An 18,089-nucleotide genomic window follows, 5' to 3' on the forward strand; every position below is an offset into this window, starting at 1 on the left:
GTGAAAAATAATATAAATGATATGCAATTTGTTTTTTAATATGTAAAAATGCTAAATTTAATTTAGTGTTTTCCGTCAAACACACAGACGCTTAAGCGCCCTCTAGTGCCTGTTCCTCTGGCGTTGACTCGCTTCAAGAGCCAGCCTTAATGACACTGATTAATTTTCATTCATTAAATTACTATTATTATCATTTTTACATTTATATTTTAACCTAAACATTAAATTTCTAAACCTTATAGCCTCTTGTTTAGTGATCTAACATTATCGAGTTCCCGCTTGTGGTCTCAATCCCGTCATTTTGCCTTTTACTCTGTTTTATATGAATAAAGGCCAAAATGACATCTAAATGACTGTCACTTTTTCGTCTGGCTCTGTTAGGTGTTTTATATTGTTTTATATTGAGAAATTGTTTGGGATTAGGAGTCACGTAGCTATGCTATGCTGTTCAAATTGAAAATATACCAACATGTGTTATGACAAAATTTTCTTGTCATCAACAGTATCTACTGCTAAGACAACGGCAACGTAAACAAAGTGGAAGGAAAATATTTTTTATGTTAAGCGTTTATAATGGTTTTCTATAAGTGGAAAACGCTGAACGTTGAAAGCGTGTTGCCTTCATATTTGGCCTGACCTGCTTGCCTGCATATCTTAATATCAGTGTCTTAATGCATTAAGTGTTTTCTTCATAACTGCGTTTTATTTTCTAGGAAAATGCTTAATGTGTTATTGTGTTCATAGTGGGCTGCTTATAAGGTGTAGTGAATTTGCTCCTCCAATATCACCTACATTAAGTCACATTAAGCATTTTTCACATCTTAAGCACTCAGAATGTCCCGCTTCGCTGGGCGAGTTTGCCGCCAGTATAGCATTCTCTTGGACATGAGGCAGTATCGGACCCCTCGTGAGTGAGAATGGGGTGGAAATCAAGTCAAGTATTATCATTTTTCAGAGACTTGGCTCTCGAAAGTATGGGAGAAACAACAATTTTACAAAAGAAAACTTGTAAATTTACATTTCTTCGACTTTAATCTGTCCTTTTTTAATTTTGGTTCATAAAGATGCTAAACGTAATAAACAGAAATCTGAAAATATTGACTTATTTATTTTGTGCACATTAGATTTGTGTATTCGGTTTTAATTTAAATTTTGGTATTCACCATAGCATTTAAAAATACAACAACGGTTCGTTTTTTTGTTTTTCTTGATGTGGTTAAAAAAAACGAAGGAATGGACGCAAAAGTACACGGACCGCATTCACATCGATGTTTGTTTTCTACACTCAATAAAAAAAAGCGAATCGCTGCCGCCTACTGGTGGTTTCAATATTTAACATAATTACTTTCTTTTTAAAATCACTCAGTTATGTTAGAATTTGATGAATGATTATACATAAAATGTCATAAAGTTATGAAGGATAGATAGATAGATAGATAGATAGATAGATAGATAGATAGATAGATAGATAGATAGGTAAATAGATAGATAGATAGATTAGAGAATGAATAAAATATCCAATAATGCTACACATAAAACAGATTAATTTTTTAATTAAAAAAATAATAATACAGGCAGCATACCAACGTTCATCCCTCCCAATGTTGAAACCAAATCTACACCCTTGCCAATAATTAGATAACATTATTGCAAGCTTACCGTTGTGAATCGAGCTAAGGTAAGGAGAGGGCTGGTTATGTACTTGCTCAAAAAAAAAATGATTTTGGAAACCACAACAACAACAAAAAGTTACGGACTGTTTAGGCAGAAGAAATGTTTAATCAGAAAAAAAAAACTGAATAAAAGGTACAAAAGCTGTCAAAAGCACTAATATGTACCTTTAAAAGGTAAATGAGGTATAAAGGTGTACCATATGGGTTCTGCCCCAGTGACAGATTTTGGCCCTTTTTTATTCTCTGAGAGATATAGAATATAGAATTTCATATTTTAATTTTTTTTTTTTTTTTTTGAAAACAAATGCAAAGACATTTAAAGACAAGGTCCCAGTGAAGTGTTTTCATATAACTAACCTCAGAAATTATCCAATTTGTGAAGCAGCAGCAATAAACATTTCTGCAGTTTACTTCTTCCTGTTCCTCAGAAACATTTAAACATGTATAAAAACCAAGTGAGGGAAAAAATTGCTCACAAGTGAACATGTAAACTCATTGTGTTGAATGTTTGTGAGTGTCACAGATGCTGTAGAAGAACAAAATACTGGCCGGTCAGATGGATGGATGGATGAAGGGGCAAATATGATGTTCTCTGATTATTGTGACAGCCAGTGAAACTGTAACCAGAACTGTTCAGACTCCAGGGTATTTTTTTTTAATCCAAATCATCCTCAAACATGTGTCATATTTCTGTTCTCCTCAGACAGAATGAGACGAGTGTCTGCTGTGTTTGGATCCAGTGTCAGATATACCGGTCTCTGAAGACAAGAAAAGAGAACAAAACAACATTAACCACAGATATGTGTGTATGAACATACCTGTGTCATATTCCATGATTTACACTATAAAAACACACAAATTTACTTGATGAGAATATTAATTATAATAAATATATTATAAATGTTTATTTATTAATATATAAAGACATACCAGATTTCTGTGTTTTATTGATAAAGCTCATTAAGCAATATCACATGAGCAAGAGTGAAAAACAGTGAGGATCACAACAGTTAAAGACGTGTATTTAATGCTTGTTTATGAGAAATAGTAAAGACAGATGAAAGAAACGTGTGTGAAAGACCTCAAACGTGTGCTAGCTTGTCAAAATGATCCCTTGATTGTGAAGACAATGAAGCTGCAGAAGAAGATCCAGTGTCAAAACATGGAAGCACCTCAATTGTATGGGAGTATGTGGTTTTAAACACTATGAAGGAACTCAATCAAAATGCTATAAAACCTGTACAGCAGATCATGTGCAGTCACTCAAAGAGGAAATAAGACAAACCTGTCAGTCTAAGCACAACATTGTTATATTCTTACTAAAGAAGCAATCCACTGATTCTGAGCCAAATATAACCTAATAACCTAATAATTTTAAATTATTAAAAAAATTATCTCATGTGTTTCCAAACCTACATGGATTTCTTCTGCTGAACACAAATGATGATATTTTGAAGTTTAGGTGACCACTGATATCTATTGTAAAGGAAAAAACACTGAGAGCACATCGTTTAACAAATGCAAATGAACTTGTGCCCATCTGTTCATGCTGGTCTGAAAACAAGGTTAAACGAAAAGCATTTAATCTGTTGTTAAACTAGCAAAAGTGAATTCGGAAACGCCCTAAGTACACCTGCGCCATGTGCTTCAGACCATGCACTTAGAACATTAAAATAGGGCCCTGAGACTTTTCATACTGAAAAGAAAATGTCTTTTGTGTTCCACAGAAAAAAGAAAGGCATACAGGTTTGGATGACGTGAAAGTGAGTAAATAATGCCAGATATTAAATGTTTGGGTGAACTATCTTTTTTAAGAAGGCCTACTCATTGAGACTGATATTGTAGCAAACGTAATCTTTTCTTCAACGCAGCTTTACTACAGACCCTTTCCACATTTCACTCCACTGTACACTTGTTGATGGTAAGACTGAAATGCAAAAACAAACATTCACAGGATTAGATAAATCTTACTGCTCAACATACATGAATTTGTTCAGTGTGCAGTTTGGATCATTCAGTAGATCAGAGAGCATCTTGACTCCTGATTCTCCCAGGTTATTGCCTCTCAGATCTAGCTCTCTCAGGTGTGAGGGGTTTGAACGCAAAGCTGAAGCCAGATAACCACAGCCTATATCTGTCACCTTACAGCCACATAATCTACAAACATAGAAACAATGAAGATATCTGTAACTGTGACATCAAAACTCACAACAAACGCATATTAATTCTGTTGAATAATTACACATCTATTTCATATAAAATGATAAGAGTTAAATCTCTCTCATTTCATAAACTATAAGTTTTGCTGAAAGGAGAATATGGTTCTGATCAGATCTATACAGCCATCTACCAGATACTGAGGATCAAGAAGCACACACACACACATTTTATATAGTGTCATATAAGCCCATGCGGGCTGGGCACCATGAGTGCATGACACTTAAAAATATTCATTCATTCATTCATTCATATATGCTTCAATATACTTAATGAATGAATCTCAAACCTCAGTTTCTCCAGCTGACAGTTTGGGCTTTTCAGTCCATCAGAGAGCAGCTTTACTCCGGAGTCCTGCAGGTCATTGAAACTCATGTCCAGCTCTATCAGACAGGAGTTTGATGATTGTAGAACTGATGCCAGAATTTCACAACACTGACCAGTGAGTTTACAGTATTCTAATCTGAACAGAATAATACACTGAATTACACATCCATTGACAGTGGTGTAAAGTAACAGTACAAATACTTTACTTACTGTACATTTTTTTTTACTTTGAATATTTTCAACATTTTTTGAACATTTTTTGAAAATAACACTTACTTTGCTATATCAAAGCATTTATTTTAATTATTGCTTCATTTTAAAGCCAAATACTTTTACATCTACAAATCTTCTCTTGTTAATAGTTACTATAATTTTTAAAAATGTTTTCATTGTTTGTGAAAAGAGAGTGCAGAGAAGCAGCATGTAGGCAGTGTGCAGCTAGTGAGCTCAGAGTATGAGTACGCAGCAGTGTTTACATGTCCTCTTATTATAAGCAACGGGACATCTCCAATGGGCCGATAATTCCACCATATTAAGCGGTGATATAGCTATACTGCAGTGAATGAGATTCACCATGATCATAATGTGTGACAAACAGTGATTAAACCATGCAGTTGCAGCGCGACAGCAGAGAGAGACAGGCCTCCAGCGCGGCAATGATGAACTTGCTTGTGCTGGTGGTTCTAACCAGTGATAAACACAACGAGAGGTGTTCGACCCATCTGAATTCAACATTCCTATGATATGATAGGTTTCTAACACTAGAAATACTGAAGAAATCACACATTTATTTATTTTTTTCCTCCTAAAAATTATTTGGACAAATAACTTATAAATATCAATATTCTATATTTTGTCAAAAATACTAGAAAACGCAGCATCACCACAACTATGTTCCTTTTTCGAAAGAAATGGTATCTGCAAGGATTTCCAGGATTTAGACTGTGCCATAGCACTGAGACTGCTCTCATTAGAGTTACAAATAATTTGCTCTTATCATCAGATTGTGGTTGTATCTCCCTATTAGCGTTATTGGAACTTAGTGCTGCATTTGACACTATTGATCACAACATTCTTTTGAATAGACTCAAAAATTATGTTGACATTAGTGGAACTGCATTGTCATGGTTCAAATCATTCTTATCTGACCATTATCAGTTTGTAGCAGTAAACAAAAAGATGTCATCACAAGTTTAGTGTGGAGTTACTGCAAGGCTCAGTACTAGGACATTGTTTTTCACCCTGTACATGCTACCCTTTGGAGATATAAGGAAGCATGGCGTTAGTTTTCACTGTTATGCTGATGATACTCAGCTCTATATTTCTACACGCACTGACGAAACTTACCAATTCACAAAATTAACTGAATGCATAGCTGATATTAAAAAGTGGATGACTAGTAATTTTCTATTACTAAATTCAGAAAAAACTAAAACAGAGATTCTAATTATTGCACCATAATTGCACCTCTGCACATAATAACCAAGAATACTGTCTAACACTTGATGGCTGCTCTGTTAAGTCTTCGTCGTCAGTTAGGAACCTGGGTGTGCTCTTTGATACCAATCTTTCATTTGAAAGCCACATTTCTAGCATCTGTAAAACCGCATTCTTCCATCTTAACCCTCTACCGCATAGTATTGCCATATGGCAACATACTCTTTGTGTTCATTTCCTTGCCACCGTCTCTTTAAGAGAACATTCTCGTTTTTTTGTTGGTAAGAGAAGACCTTAGTTTAGCCAATGATGTGCTTTGGTTAAGTCACATGACATACAATTTTTTTCTGTGGCACAATTTCTGACAGACTGTCGTCTCTTGTCGGTAGTTGCTGAAAGCAAACTAAAACGTCAGTAACAAACAAGGACCCGCCCATGTCACATTCACAAAAAAATTGTTAACATCATCTCAGGTAAGTTATGATGACATATTCACCACTCAAAAAAGTTACGAAATTAGTTTTTGGTAAATCGATAAAATGTCTGTGTTGCCATATGGCAACACTGCGCAATAATGGAATGACATTATAATAGGTTAGATAGCTAGCAAAGGCCAGCTGCAGTCTGTTAAGCTGTAACAATAAAAACATTTATGCTAGTGATATAATGTTGATTAGTCGTATGTTAAGGACTGCCATGGCATTTGTATTATAAAATCAACATCAGAGACCTGCCACCCAGGGACGTGCACAGACATTTTGGGGGGCAGGGGCTCAAGTGGAAAAAAGGGCACTTCTCATAATTATTTATTTAAAAAAAAACAAAAACAAAAAAAAACCTTAAATATATTAAGACAACTTTGACTTTCCTCACACTCATGCAATTTGTTTTATACTCCACAGATTTCTACAAAATAATCTTTTTTCACAGAGACCATGGTCTTCTCACAAGAGAAGTCAACACCAACTATTTTCAAGTAGCTATATATTTAGAATAAATGACTGCACCAAGGAGAGGGACATAGTTTCACTAATAATTTGTTTATTTTGCACAAATCAATAAATCGTTTTAATTTTTTTGGTGTTATTGGAATATTTCTTTCATGAAGTGGACAATTTTACGATTTTGGTCTATTTTTCCTGCCATGTCTTTTACTCTAATGGAAAGAAAACTTTTAACCCTAACCCTACACATTTAGATGGTGTTTGTTTTAAGCCTACTACTGTAGATTTCTTCTAAATTAACCAAAACAAGCTAATCTGCATATTTAAACACATCAAGATTTTTTTTTTTCCTGAACTGTTATTAATACATTATATATTATAACAAATGCCTGCAGAGGGCGCAAAAGCCTGCTGATTTTTGTTGTTAGACAGCACAGCATGATCAAAGCCATCATGATTAAAAAAAATATTATTAGTTAAATAATAATATTGGCCACTTCTTTGAGATAGAAATGCTACAGCCACTGTAATTTCTTCAACAAGAATACATGGACATCAAACATGCAAAAACAGAGCGAGGGTTTAAATTTTTATTGATGTATTATCCTGTGTAAGCATAGATTTAAGAATAGCATTATGTAGCTAATGCTGTATTATGATTTTTAAATAGTTTTAATAAAGCATGCGTCCTTAGGAAACTGTCTAATAATGTGGTTCATGGATGTGCGTCCATGGAATGCTCCTCTTCTGGTATTGACAGCCCAACCGATATCTTTACCATGGTTCAAAACGCAATGCATAGCACAATAAAATAATTGAAATTACAATATGACATAAATTTCATTAGTATCAAATCAGGCAGAAGTGTTGATGCTGGACAAACTAAATGTATAAATAACCCTTAAATAGCCAAAACGTTCAGGTTTGTGAAAATAGGCTAGCCTACCTGAAAGAAATGCACGGGATGGATCCATCTAGGGTCTAGGGTCATCTACCTGTGCCTCACCTCTGATTTTTTTTTTTTTTGATGAAGTTTCGTACAGAAAAAAGGTGAAGTTTCAAGGATTATGTGGGGTTCATGTTCATAGCCTTCCTCTCATAAGATTATGTAATGTTGAATTTTCATGAACTGCAATGTTTTTGGTTTTATGTCAATGTTTTATGATACATGATGAACAGTATTAGATTTGTTTTTAACTGTCTACATTTGCAATTTAAATAATATTCACGAAAAACGTAATGAAATTCAAAGAATATAAAGCATTATTCAGCAAAAGAGAATGAAATAAATAAAAGCACAAGATGTTGGAAAATAAGTATAAGGTGTTGTTTATATTTACTGCTAAAGCTTATAATAGCACCAATTGATTCAATACAAAACATTTCTGAGAAAAAATATTAACTATATACACTTATTCTAATTTATTTCCACTATTGTACGTTGTTGCTATATGGCAACATATCATAAAGTACCTTAAAATAATATTTTTTTTTCCAATTTTTTTTTACAGCACTTTAAGTTAAGCCATTCTAAGAAAAGGAAAAGAGTCACATTTTTTTCTATAGATTTATCATAATGCGTGCGCTAGAGGGTTAAAAATATAACTAAACTACAACATGTACACAATGACAAATGCGGAACAGTTAGTTCATGCGTTCATGACCTTAAGGCTAGATTATTGTAATGATCTACACTGTGGTACCCTGCATGCTTAATAAACAAACTACAGCTGGTCCAAAATGCAGCAGCTAGAGTTCTTACTAGAACTAGAACCAGGAAGTATGACCATATTAGCCTGGTTCTGTCAACACTGCACTGGCTCCCTATTAAACATCATATAGATTTAAAAATCTTGCTAATTACTTACAAAGCACTAAATGGTTTAGCTCCTCTGTACTCGAACAAGCTCTTAACGCATTATAGTCCTTCACGTCTATTGCGATGTCAGCATTCTGGCCAGTTGATAATACCTAGAATATCAAAATAAACCGTAGGTGGTAGATCCATTTCCTATAGCACCTAAACATTGGAACATTCTTCCTAGCATTGTTCAGGAAGCAGACACACTCTGTCAGTTTAAATCTAGACTAAAAAAGCATCTCTTTAACCAGATACAGATCAGATGGAGGACCTGCGCCTAGGCACAACCACAATGCATCACTGAATTGTCAGCTAGATTGTGTCAACTATCCTCTGTGAAGACCTTATAGACATGACAGACAGTGGCACAAATCCTCAACAAAACCATTTCCATACCAGCGTAATGAATCTGATCTTTAACCAGATAGAACTGGATTAAATATTTTTACTGTTCCAATCCCAATCTGAATTATGACCCGTAATGCTGCCTGAATCATAATCATGCGCTGTTCGTTAATGCCCAGAGAAGAATTGGCCCACCTACTGAGCCTGGTTTCAACTGTCAACTGATGGAGTTTCTGTTGCCTCTGGCTTGCTTAGTTGGGGAAACTTTACATTCAACTCGATTTTCAACAACTTGATTTTTTTTTATCTGCCTGCATTGACACCATTCTATGCGAATTGAACCGAGCTGGATGATGATATCACTGTTTTCTTGGGAGATGTGTTACACAGATTCACAGTAGATTCGGATGTACAGTTCTACACATGCACAGTCCATATTACGAACTAATGGACCCTTTTTCAATACCAAAAACAACATTTATATAAAATACTATTTATTAAACAACAATATTTAAACTAACAATAAATAAGTACAATTGTAAACTTCAGTCAAACGTACAAAAGCAGTGCTCTACAGGAGGTAAGTGTAACGTAACTGCTCCGAGACTCGAAAGCTGAGGATCCAAATGCAGTTTATTGAACAGGGTAATCCACAAACAAGGTAAAAAAAAAAAAAAAAAAACAAAGGGTCAAAAATACACAAGAAGGCAGTTCAAACAGACAACAAGGCAGGAACACACAGGCAGACAGGGTAATCCAAAAGACAGGCAGGGAATCAGAATAACCAGGAAACATGAAACCAGCAAATGCTCAGAATTGCAGCTGTTACACTAAACAATACTTCGCAGGAAATAAGCGAGACACAGGCACTACTTATACACAGGCACAAACAAGCTTAACAAGATAAGTTAACAAGGGGGTGTGGTCCAATGAATGTCCATGGTAACAAACAAGGGGTACAGAGTGGCAGGGAAACACAAGGTGCACAAACAACAGAGGAGATACAGGGAACACAGGCAGGGATCATGACACTAAGTTAAATATATATGGCGGAGGGAAATATGCCACCACCTTGTGGGGGGAAATAATTAAGCACTTAACTAAGGAAGACTGAGTGAGCAACAGGATCTTAGTCCTCCCACCCAATGCTTTTATTCGTTGTACAACTGAACTGTTAGTTGTATGTGCCTATCGTGTTGCACTGTATAATGTTCAAGATGTGGTGAGGTGGGCTTCAGGATTTAATTGTTACACGGAAGCCACCTGAAGTGTATGTGCAGAAAACTCAGAAGGTAAGTGCTGTTGTCTGCAAATCCCACCCTCCCCAGATCTAACAGGATAGGTAAGATGCTCCTACTCCTTAGTATAAGTGACTCAGAATTAACAAACAGCTTCAGCTTAACAAATATATTTATTTACTAACTGAATAGTAATTGTTTTCTGAATTGTTATTGTTCTTTGTTTTTCACAGGAGAAAATCAAATTAAGTTCAATCAAAAAAACAAAGAAAATGAAAAACAAACTTGTCAATTTCAGTTCAATATCAAAACAGTGTTCCCTTTTTAAACACACTGAAAAGGTTCACATATACATTCAAGTTAACTCACACTTTCAAATAAAGTTAATTTTGAAGTTCACTTGAATTCAAAAGTCCACTTAAATTCACTACAATTTGGAATGAAAAGTTCAAAAATCCAATTCAAAAATCCAGGGCAAAAAATGGAAAAGTTATACTCTGTCCATTCCTGAATTCACTAATCAAAAAGTTCACAAATGCACGCACAGAAGAAAGTCTATGAATCCCTTTGCAGGTAAATCCACTATTCACAGTTCCAATAATGATAGTTGTGCGATTCAACAGTTCAGTTCTATTTACTCACGGAAAGAAAACAATGATTTGCTTACCAGAGTTCAGAAGAAAACGAAGAAAATAATGTACATCGCCACTTAGTTCGTGGACGAGGTGTTGAATGGTGTCCAACGGATGGCAGGGTAATGTCTCTTCACTCAATAACCTGCAGCGATTGTCCCCGCTATCCTCCTGACGACGGCAGCTTGATTCAACGAGGCCGCAATCCCATCTGATGGAGGCGTATTGAGAAGACGAACAACACACGGCCCTATCCGATGACTCAACGAACACTTCTCACACGATCAGTAGCAGCGTTTCAAGTTCGTTTGAACAAATGAAACAAAAACTGTACTTAAACACAAAGAAAACACGCGAGTATTCAGCTCCTATGGCGAATCACTTGATAGTAACGCTAGTAACGTTAGGCCTTTTTCACAGCTTCACGCACACAGACATGACGGAAAACTTGCTGCGTCATGTTCTATAACAAACTCGTAAACGTGGATGGAGACTTGAAAACAACATTATGCGTCTGTAATGCGTGTCACGGGTCTAAACATAAATTTGAGACTACCCGAAAAATGAACGCATTCGTCTTCAGTGCATCACAGCTCATTTCACCGTCTCACCGTTCTCTCTTCACACTTTGCGCTATATGTGCACATCGATGCTGCAGTATCGATATATCGATACTCAGAACCTACTATTTTGGTATCGATATTTTCTGCAAAGTATTGATACTTAATTATAATAATAATTTCTGCATAACTAAATGTTTTTAGCCGTGTGTGCAAGTCGATCGCGACGGTGTGTGTATATATATATAAAAAGAAAAGCTCTCGCGGACGCGGTGGTATGACGATACACACCGATCGGTCTGCGGCTGCGCACAGTGCCGTGTGCCACAATCACAACACGGCACGCACGGTCTCACGAAAAATGGCATGATGACAGAGAGCAGAAAACGTAGCGTGGTGTGGTGCTACTTCTCAACAGCCGAAAAAAGTATTGCCCGATGCAATATTTGTGATAAGAGAGTCACACACTGCAACAATACAAGCAACCTTTTTAAACATTTGCAAACAACACATCCTGAAACAGTTTTCAGCTGCCCAGTCTTCCTCTGCCCAGCCTCCCTCTGTCCGACAAAAGACGTTACAGGAGAGTTTTCAGGGAGGCAAACCCTATCCAGGTACAAAGAGCACAGTCATTAGTTAACTTATTATAACTCACTGTCTCGTAACCATTAGACGAATAAGAAGAACAAATATAAAGTGCGTAGGCTATTTGGGTGTCCTGGTATTCCTTACGTTATGGGGGACAAAGCGTTACCACAATCATAATCAATAATATGTTTTTTGAAAATGTTACAGTGTTTTCAGTGACGTAGGTTTAGAGGAATATGTTTGTACAGTATAAAAAATCATTACATGTATGGAATGTTCCCTTAATGGTAGGAATACCAGTATGTGTTTATACATATACTGTGTGTGTGTGTGTGTGTATTTTATATATATTAAATTTTATGTATATTAAAAAAATTAAACTGCTAGCAGTTAAATGAAAAACAAAAAGCAAATATATATACATCAGCTACAAAAATGTAGAAAGTTAAAGATGAAGAAAACATGTTTAAAGGTGCCCTTGATTCAAAAATTGAATTTACCTTGGCATAGATACATAACAAGAGTTCAGTACATGGAAAAGACATACAGTGAGTCTCAAACCCCATTGTTTCCTCCTTCTTATATAAATCTCATTTGTTTAAACGACCTCCGAAGAACAGGCGAATCTCAACATAACACCGACTGTTACGTAACAGTCGCAGTGTACGCCCCAATATTTGCATAATGCCAGCCCATGGTGTTCCCAACATTATAAAAGGCATTAGACAAGGGCAGCCAGTTAACATCTGGATCTGCACACAGCCGAATCATCAGACTAGGTAAGCAAGAACAACAGCGAAAAATGGCAGATGGAGCAATAATAACTGACATAATCCATGATAGCATGATATTTTTACTGATATTTGTAAATTGTCTTTCTAAAAGTTTCGTTAGCATGTTGCTAATGTACTGTTAAATGTGGTTAAAGTTACCATCGTTTCTTACTGTATTCACAGAGACAAGAGCCGTCGCTATTTTCATTTTTTAAACACTTGCAGTCTGTATAATTCATAAACACAACTTCATTCTTTATAAATCTCTCCAACAGCGTAGCAATAGCCGTTAGCCACGGAGGACAGCCTCAAATTCACTCAGAATAAAACTTTTAACATCCAAATAAATACTTTACTCACATAATTCGAAGCATGCATACAGCATACATGACGAACATCTTGTAAAGATCCATTTGAGGGTTATATTAGCTGTGTGAACTTTGTAAATGCGCTGTAATATAGTCGACAGCTGGTGTGGCAGGGAGAACGCGATTTAAGGGGGCGGCGCTGAGTGTAAATCAGTGCATTGTTAATGATGCCCCAAAATAGGCAGTTAAAAAAATTAATTTAAAAAAATCTATGGGGTATTTTGAGCTGAAACTTCACAGACACATTCAGGAGACACCTTAGACTTATATTACATCTTGTGAAAGAACGTTCTTGGGCACCTTTAAAATTGTCTGTCTGTTTAAAATTAAGAAAGAAGTAAAAGTATGCACAGTTTATTTTGTTGGTATTTTAGTTTATTAAGATTTGTTATGTTATTTAATCAGTATTTTTTGTAAAATATGGAAATAGTACAATAGAATTTTGAAGAATAAGAAAAAAAAAACTGCCAGTTTAAAAATAAGAAATAAGTAAAAATATGCAATTTATGTTGTTGGTATTTTTGTTTTATTTGTTGTTAAATTTGCTTTTCTAATGAGTTATTAATGGCCAGAATGTGTATGTAATTTGCCTTTAAATTAGCCTTTAAATTAAAATTAAAATGAATGCCTTAAAATTAACATTATTTTGAAAAAACACATACACAATTAAAATTATAAGCAGTATCGGTATCGGTATCGGTTTCGTTAAAATTGTAACAAAAAGTATCGGTATCGTATCGCATGAAAAAAATGCGGTATCGCCCATCCCTACTTTGCGCGCATGTAATGGCGGTGTCCCCACGGGAAAAATCAAAATAAAAGTCTCTTTCAATTAAAATTATGTCGATCCCCTACATATAGCCTTAATATTACATAGCTCAATACGATTTACTCTGGTAATAGATAATAATTGATTAATGAGGCCAAAGACTGCCCGTTTTATGCTCCCAAAATGAATTATATCTCATGTTGAACCACAAGAGCCAGTGGCAAATCCCTGAAGCACTGACTGAGATGAAACTGTTCTCAACAGGTACACAAGCACTGAACGGCTGCTGATAGCCTGGAGCTCTCATCTCCAAAAATGCCTAAACAAATTGTAAAATAGGTGCTATTATTAAATATAAGTCACATATTTCAGGTCTAAACAACTCTCACCTAAAAAACTACTTAAGACTACAATCTGTGGTCTGTCAACTAAGTCTGTCTGACATAACTTCTTTTCATATTTTTTTTGTTTTACCAGGCTCCTATGTTTAAGTTCAGTAATTTCACTTTAATGTCAATGAAAATGTTATTAGCCAGTTATTGAAATGCTTTCTTTTCCTAAATGTCACTTTATTCAATTCATTGGTTTTTAACAAGTTTGACTGTCTTTTGCTGTAAAACCAGTTAAGTCCATGAGTACTTTTTTTTTTGCAAAAACCTCTAAGTCCACCTCTTTTGTCAACAAGATGTAGTAAAACGTCCATTTCTGTCAGTTTTACAGAGGCAAAAGGAACACTGTTGTGTTTACTTGCTACTTGTGAAATCCTGTCATTGCCACTGTAACGATGGACAAAACACGATAAAAACTTGCAGCTCAGCAATTGAAAGCCAGCTCATGTGCACAACGTCATTCATCTTGAAATCATATGATTCGATTTACATCTTCTGATTGTTTTTTTCTGTGGACTTTTGCTGACAAAGGGAAGTGGTGTTTAGCGGTTTCTGCCAACTAATTTGTATTTCTGGGATTTGGCAAAAAGTATGTGATAAACATACCATGTGCCGAGAGCATTCCCTCAATATCATTCTCATTTTTGACAGAAGTGGTGTTTAGCGGCTTTTGCATCTGAACTCTTTATATATTTGTTTTACTGTTACCATTTTTACCAACTGTTACCAAATTACCATTTTAGGTCATAACAGCCTGTGCCATCCTCCATAACATCTGCCTTGCAGTTGGTGACACCATGGCCCCAGAGGATGAGCATGAGGCAGAGAATGATTTGGAGACAGCCAGTGGTGCTAACTGGAGAGACCAGCTGTCTGCAGAGGAAGAGGTACCCACTGACCACAACTATTTGTAACAGGCACATAAGAAGAAAGCTACAATGTCTAAGAAATAATTGAATGGACCATAGAACATTTTTGCATGTTGAAATATTTTATGGTTTGAAAAAAGTGCTATCAATTTTATCTGTTTTTTGTTAATTTAATATTTTCTGTTTTTCTTATGTTTAACGCAAGTTATATTGTAAATAGTTATTCTATTGTATATAGTAAAAAGTACTTTATGTATAGAATAATTTTAATTTTTAATTTGCATGACAAAAGTTGAATTTTTAATTTACAAATTATAGCTTGCATTACAAAAATAATGTACAGATAATTTACTTACACATTTGAACTTAAATTACAAAAATAAACAATGTACAGAAATTTTTGTTCACTTACAAATAACTTGCTTTACAAAAATAATGTATAGGAAAAAAAAAAAAAAAAAAAAAAAAATTCATTTACTAATTTTAACTTTCATAAATTTTATTTCTCAACCCTTCTCTCAAGAAGATAAAACATTATGTCCATCCTCTCCCTGCTCTCCTATACAATCTCATGTCTTCCCTGACCAAATCCATGAACTTGTCCTCTGTCTCACTTTCTCCTTCTCTCTGGTGCCGTCTCTGGATTCTCCTCATCCTGCACATCTACTGCAGAACTTGGCCCTGGTCTGTCCTTGAGGTTGGAGGCAATAAGGACAGGGGTTGTTGGAATGCCCCGTCCATGAGGAGAAACCACAGCCATGTTGCAGCAGTGGGACAGAGCAAATAAACCAGGTGTATTGTAGGGAACGGTCAATGGAGTTGTATTAAAGCCTGCATTTAGATCTCCAACAGGAAGAACGTAGTCATACAGGCAGAGGGTCAAACACCAGCAAACAGATACAAGAGGGCAAGGCAAAAGAGTAATCCAAAACACAGGCAGAGGTCAAGACAGGCAGCAAACGATCATCATACAATGAAGCTCTACTGCCACTGGAGCTTGTCAGAGTTGGCCCTCCCCCAAAAAATTCTTTGGGTTCTTAAAGTTCTCTATTTCCCCACAGTGAAAGATGAACAACACAAAATTAGGGCATAGTCCATAAAGTCTCAGACTACAATTAATCTTCCCTTCAGGAAACCAGGATCTTAGGGGCTCATTTAGACCAAAACAGAAAATGTCCTTTAAAGCCATATCATCAAATGGAACTTGATAAGATAACTCACAAAACTGGTGAACATACTCCTCAATAGATTTTGCCAAAGATGTAGTAGCTGGTTGACTGGAAATGCCCTTAAAAGCCACTGGATCTTGGTATGGCTGATTATTCTGTAATGTAGGGAACGGGACAACGGAGTTGGAAATCCAAATGCAGGCTTTAATAAAACAGGAAGAGTGTAGTCGTACAGGCAGAGGATCAAACACCAGCAAACAGATACAAAAGGGCAAGGCAAAAGAGTAATCCAAAACACAGGCAGAGATCAAGTCAGGCAGCAAACGATCATCATACAAGGAATCAGTCCAGAGTCAAAAACACAGGCTAGGCAGAACAAGGAACAGATGGAAATACACAGAAACAAGGCAAAATCAATACTTAGAAATGTGTCTGTGTGTGAAGGAGTGCAGCTTATAAAGGGAACCTGATGGGAAACAGGTGTGAGTGTGATCAGTGTCTAGCTGAGGGATTGTGGGAAATGTAGTCCAGAGTTGAAGTTTGTGCAATGAAAAAGTCTTAATGGTGAAATGGAGACCTCTGGTGGGGAGTGGAAGGAAGCAGCAGTGGGCAGAAAAGTGACACCAGGCTTGTTAACAACAACAGCAGCACAATAAATTTCAGCAAAGATGTGTCAATTAACTTGCTTACTTTTTTAAAGTTCTCCCTTTTCTTTTTTTTTCTTTTTCTTTTTTTTTTTTTTTTTTTTTTTGCCTGCAAGGAAATTACCCATCTCAGCAGGTCCATTATCTCCAGAATTGTCCTAAAACAAGAGAAAATGGAAACACTTATGAAAATTATTAAGACAGGGGTGCAATCTTAAGACAATGAGATAAATATGACACAGCAGGACATGCATACAAAATACACCAGAAATCACATTTGGTTAAAACATTTGTAGACATATCTTACATGACAGCACTACAAAAACACACTAAGTGAAACACTATTGCCTTATTATCTTATTGTTGTGGGCTTTATAGGGTGAGGGATATTTGTTATAATACATAAGAGAGCCTAGTGGAAATATTACAAATGGGTTGTTGCCACATTGCCTTTATTTTAATAAATTGAATTGCCTGCTCCTTGCTTTTTAAAACAAAACAAAATATTAGAACATGTTTTGCCTCAGACTACCTAAGAAAAGCTGCACAGTGGTAAAATTTTTAGTTCAAGTTGATGATTTACGAAAGACCTCTGGCTTTGAACACTTGTTTCACTAGCTATGAGTAAATTAAAACACAATACTTACATTTATAAGTGAACTCCTCTGCCACCACAGAATCACAGAATCACCCGTGATTTTTTTTTTAAAAAGTCCTGTCATCACCGGCGTGCAATAAATTCTGGGATAGGGTAAAAGACTGCAAAGTGTCCATTGTTGTATCTTTCATTGCTCGAGAAACGAAGGGCGAATTTTCGCATTTGAATGAACTTTTGAATAGGGGCAGCCTTTGTCGTGCTGCTGTGATGCAGTCACCCTTCACATGCAGACTTGGAAGGATGCAGCCCCTGAATTGGGACGCAGCTAATAGGCTGCGCAGACCGATCGGTGGCTGACTTGAAGCAGTGTAGTGCTGGTTAGAAATTGTGTCCGACTTGAGACAGCGCTGACACCATGTAACTGTGACATATGGCATCAAAGTACCGCAATAGTGATTCGAAAGCAGCCAGCTGAGTCAGCCAGCGCAGCTTCTCCAGAACTGCTGTATTAAGCAGTACATAAAGTACTGAATGAAATGTCTTTGAAACATCTGTGCATTTGACAAATATTGCATTTATTTCACTTTTTCACAGCTGTGATAAAGTATGCAAACACAGTGCAAGAGTCACTAAGGGAAGCAGAAAGTGTCTGACTTCACTTCTCTCACAACTGCAAGCAGAAACTCTC

The 18,089-nt window shown here is 36.0% G+C and overlaps 2 protein-coding genes across 5 annotated transcripts in view; both read right to left on the reverse strand.

Moving 5' to 3' along the window:
* The window catches only part of LOC125271014 (protein NLRC3-like), a 224,362-nt gene that overhangs the window by 59,765 nt on the left and 146,508 nt on the right, over positions 1 to 18,089 (reverse strand). The gene's annotated exons all lie outside the window — the stretch shown is intronic.
* LOC125271054 (ribonuclease inhibitor-like) lies at positions 1,578 to 4,451 on the reverse strand. Of its 2 annotated transcripts, XR_007185503.1 has the most exons (4): positions 4,180 to 4,451; positions 2,911 to 3,830; positions 2,755 to 2,808; positions 1,578 to 2,431 (listed from the first exon to the last, which is right to left on the reverse strand). XR_007185503.1 is itself a non-coding variant. In XM_048194993.1 (3 exons), exons 1-3 carry the CDS (start codon positions 4,263 to 4,265, stop codon positions 2,416 to 2,418), a joined length of 276 nt encoding a protein of 91 aa, XP_048050950.1. In that variant the 5' UTR covers positions 4,266 to 4,451; the 3' UTR covers positions 1,578 to 2,415. The 2 variants fall into 2 exon arrangements, 1 of the variants encoding a protein (XP_048050950.1); XM_048194993.1 differs by lacking the exon at positions 2,755 to 2,808 and having other exon boundaries at positions 3,657 to 3,830.

Source organism: Megalobrama amblycephala, linkage group LG7 (genome assembly GCF_018812025.1).
Source record: "Megalobrama amblycephala isolate DHTTF-2021 linkage group LG7, ASM1881202v1, whole genome shotgun sequence".
In the NCBI taxonomy this organism is placed as follows: domain Eukaryota; kingdom Metazoa; phylum Chordata; class Actinopteri; order Cypriniformes; family Xenocyprididae; genus Megalobrama; species Megalobrama amblycephala.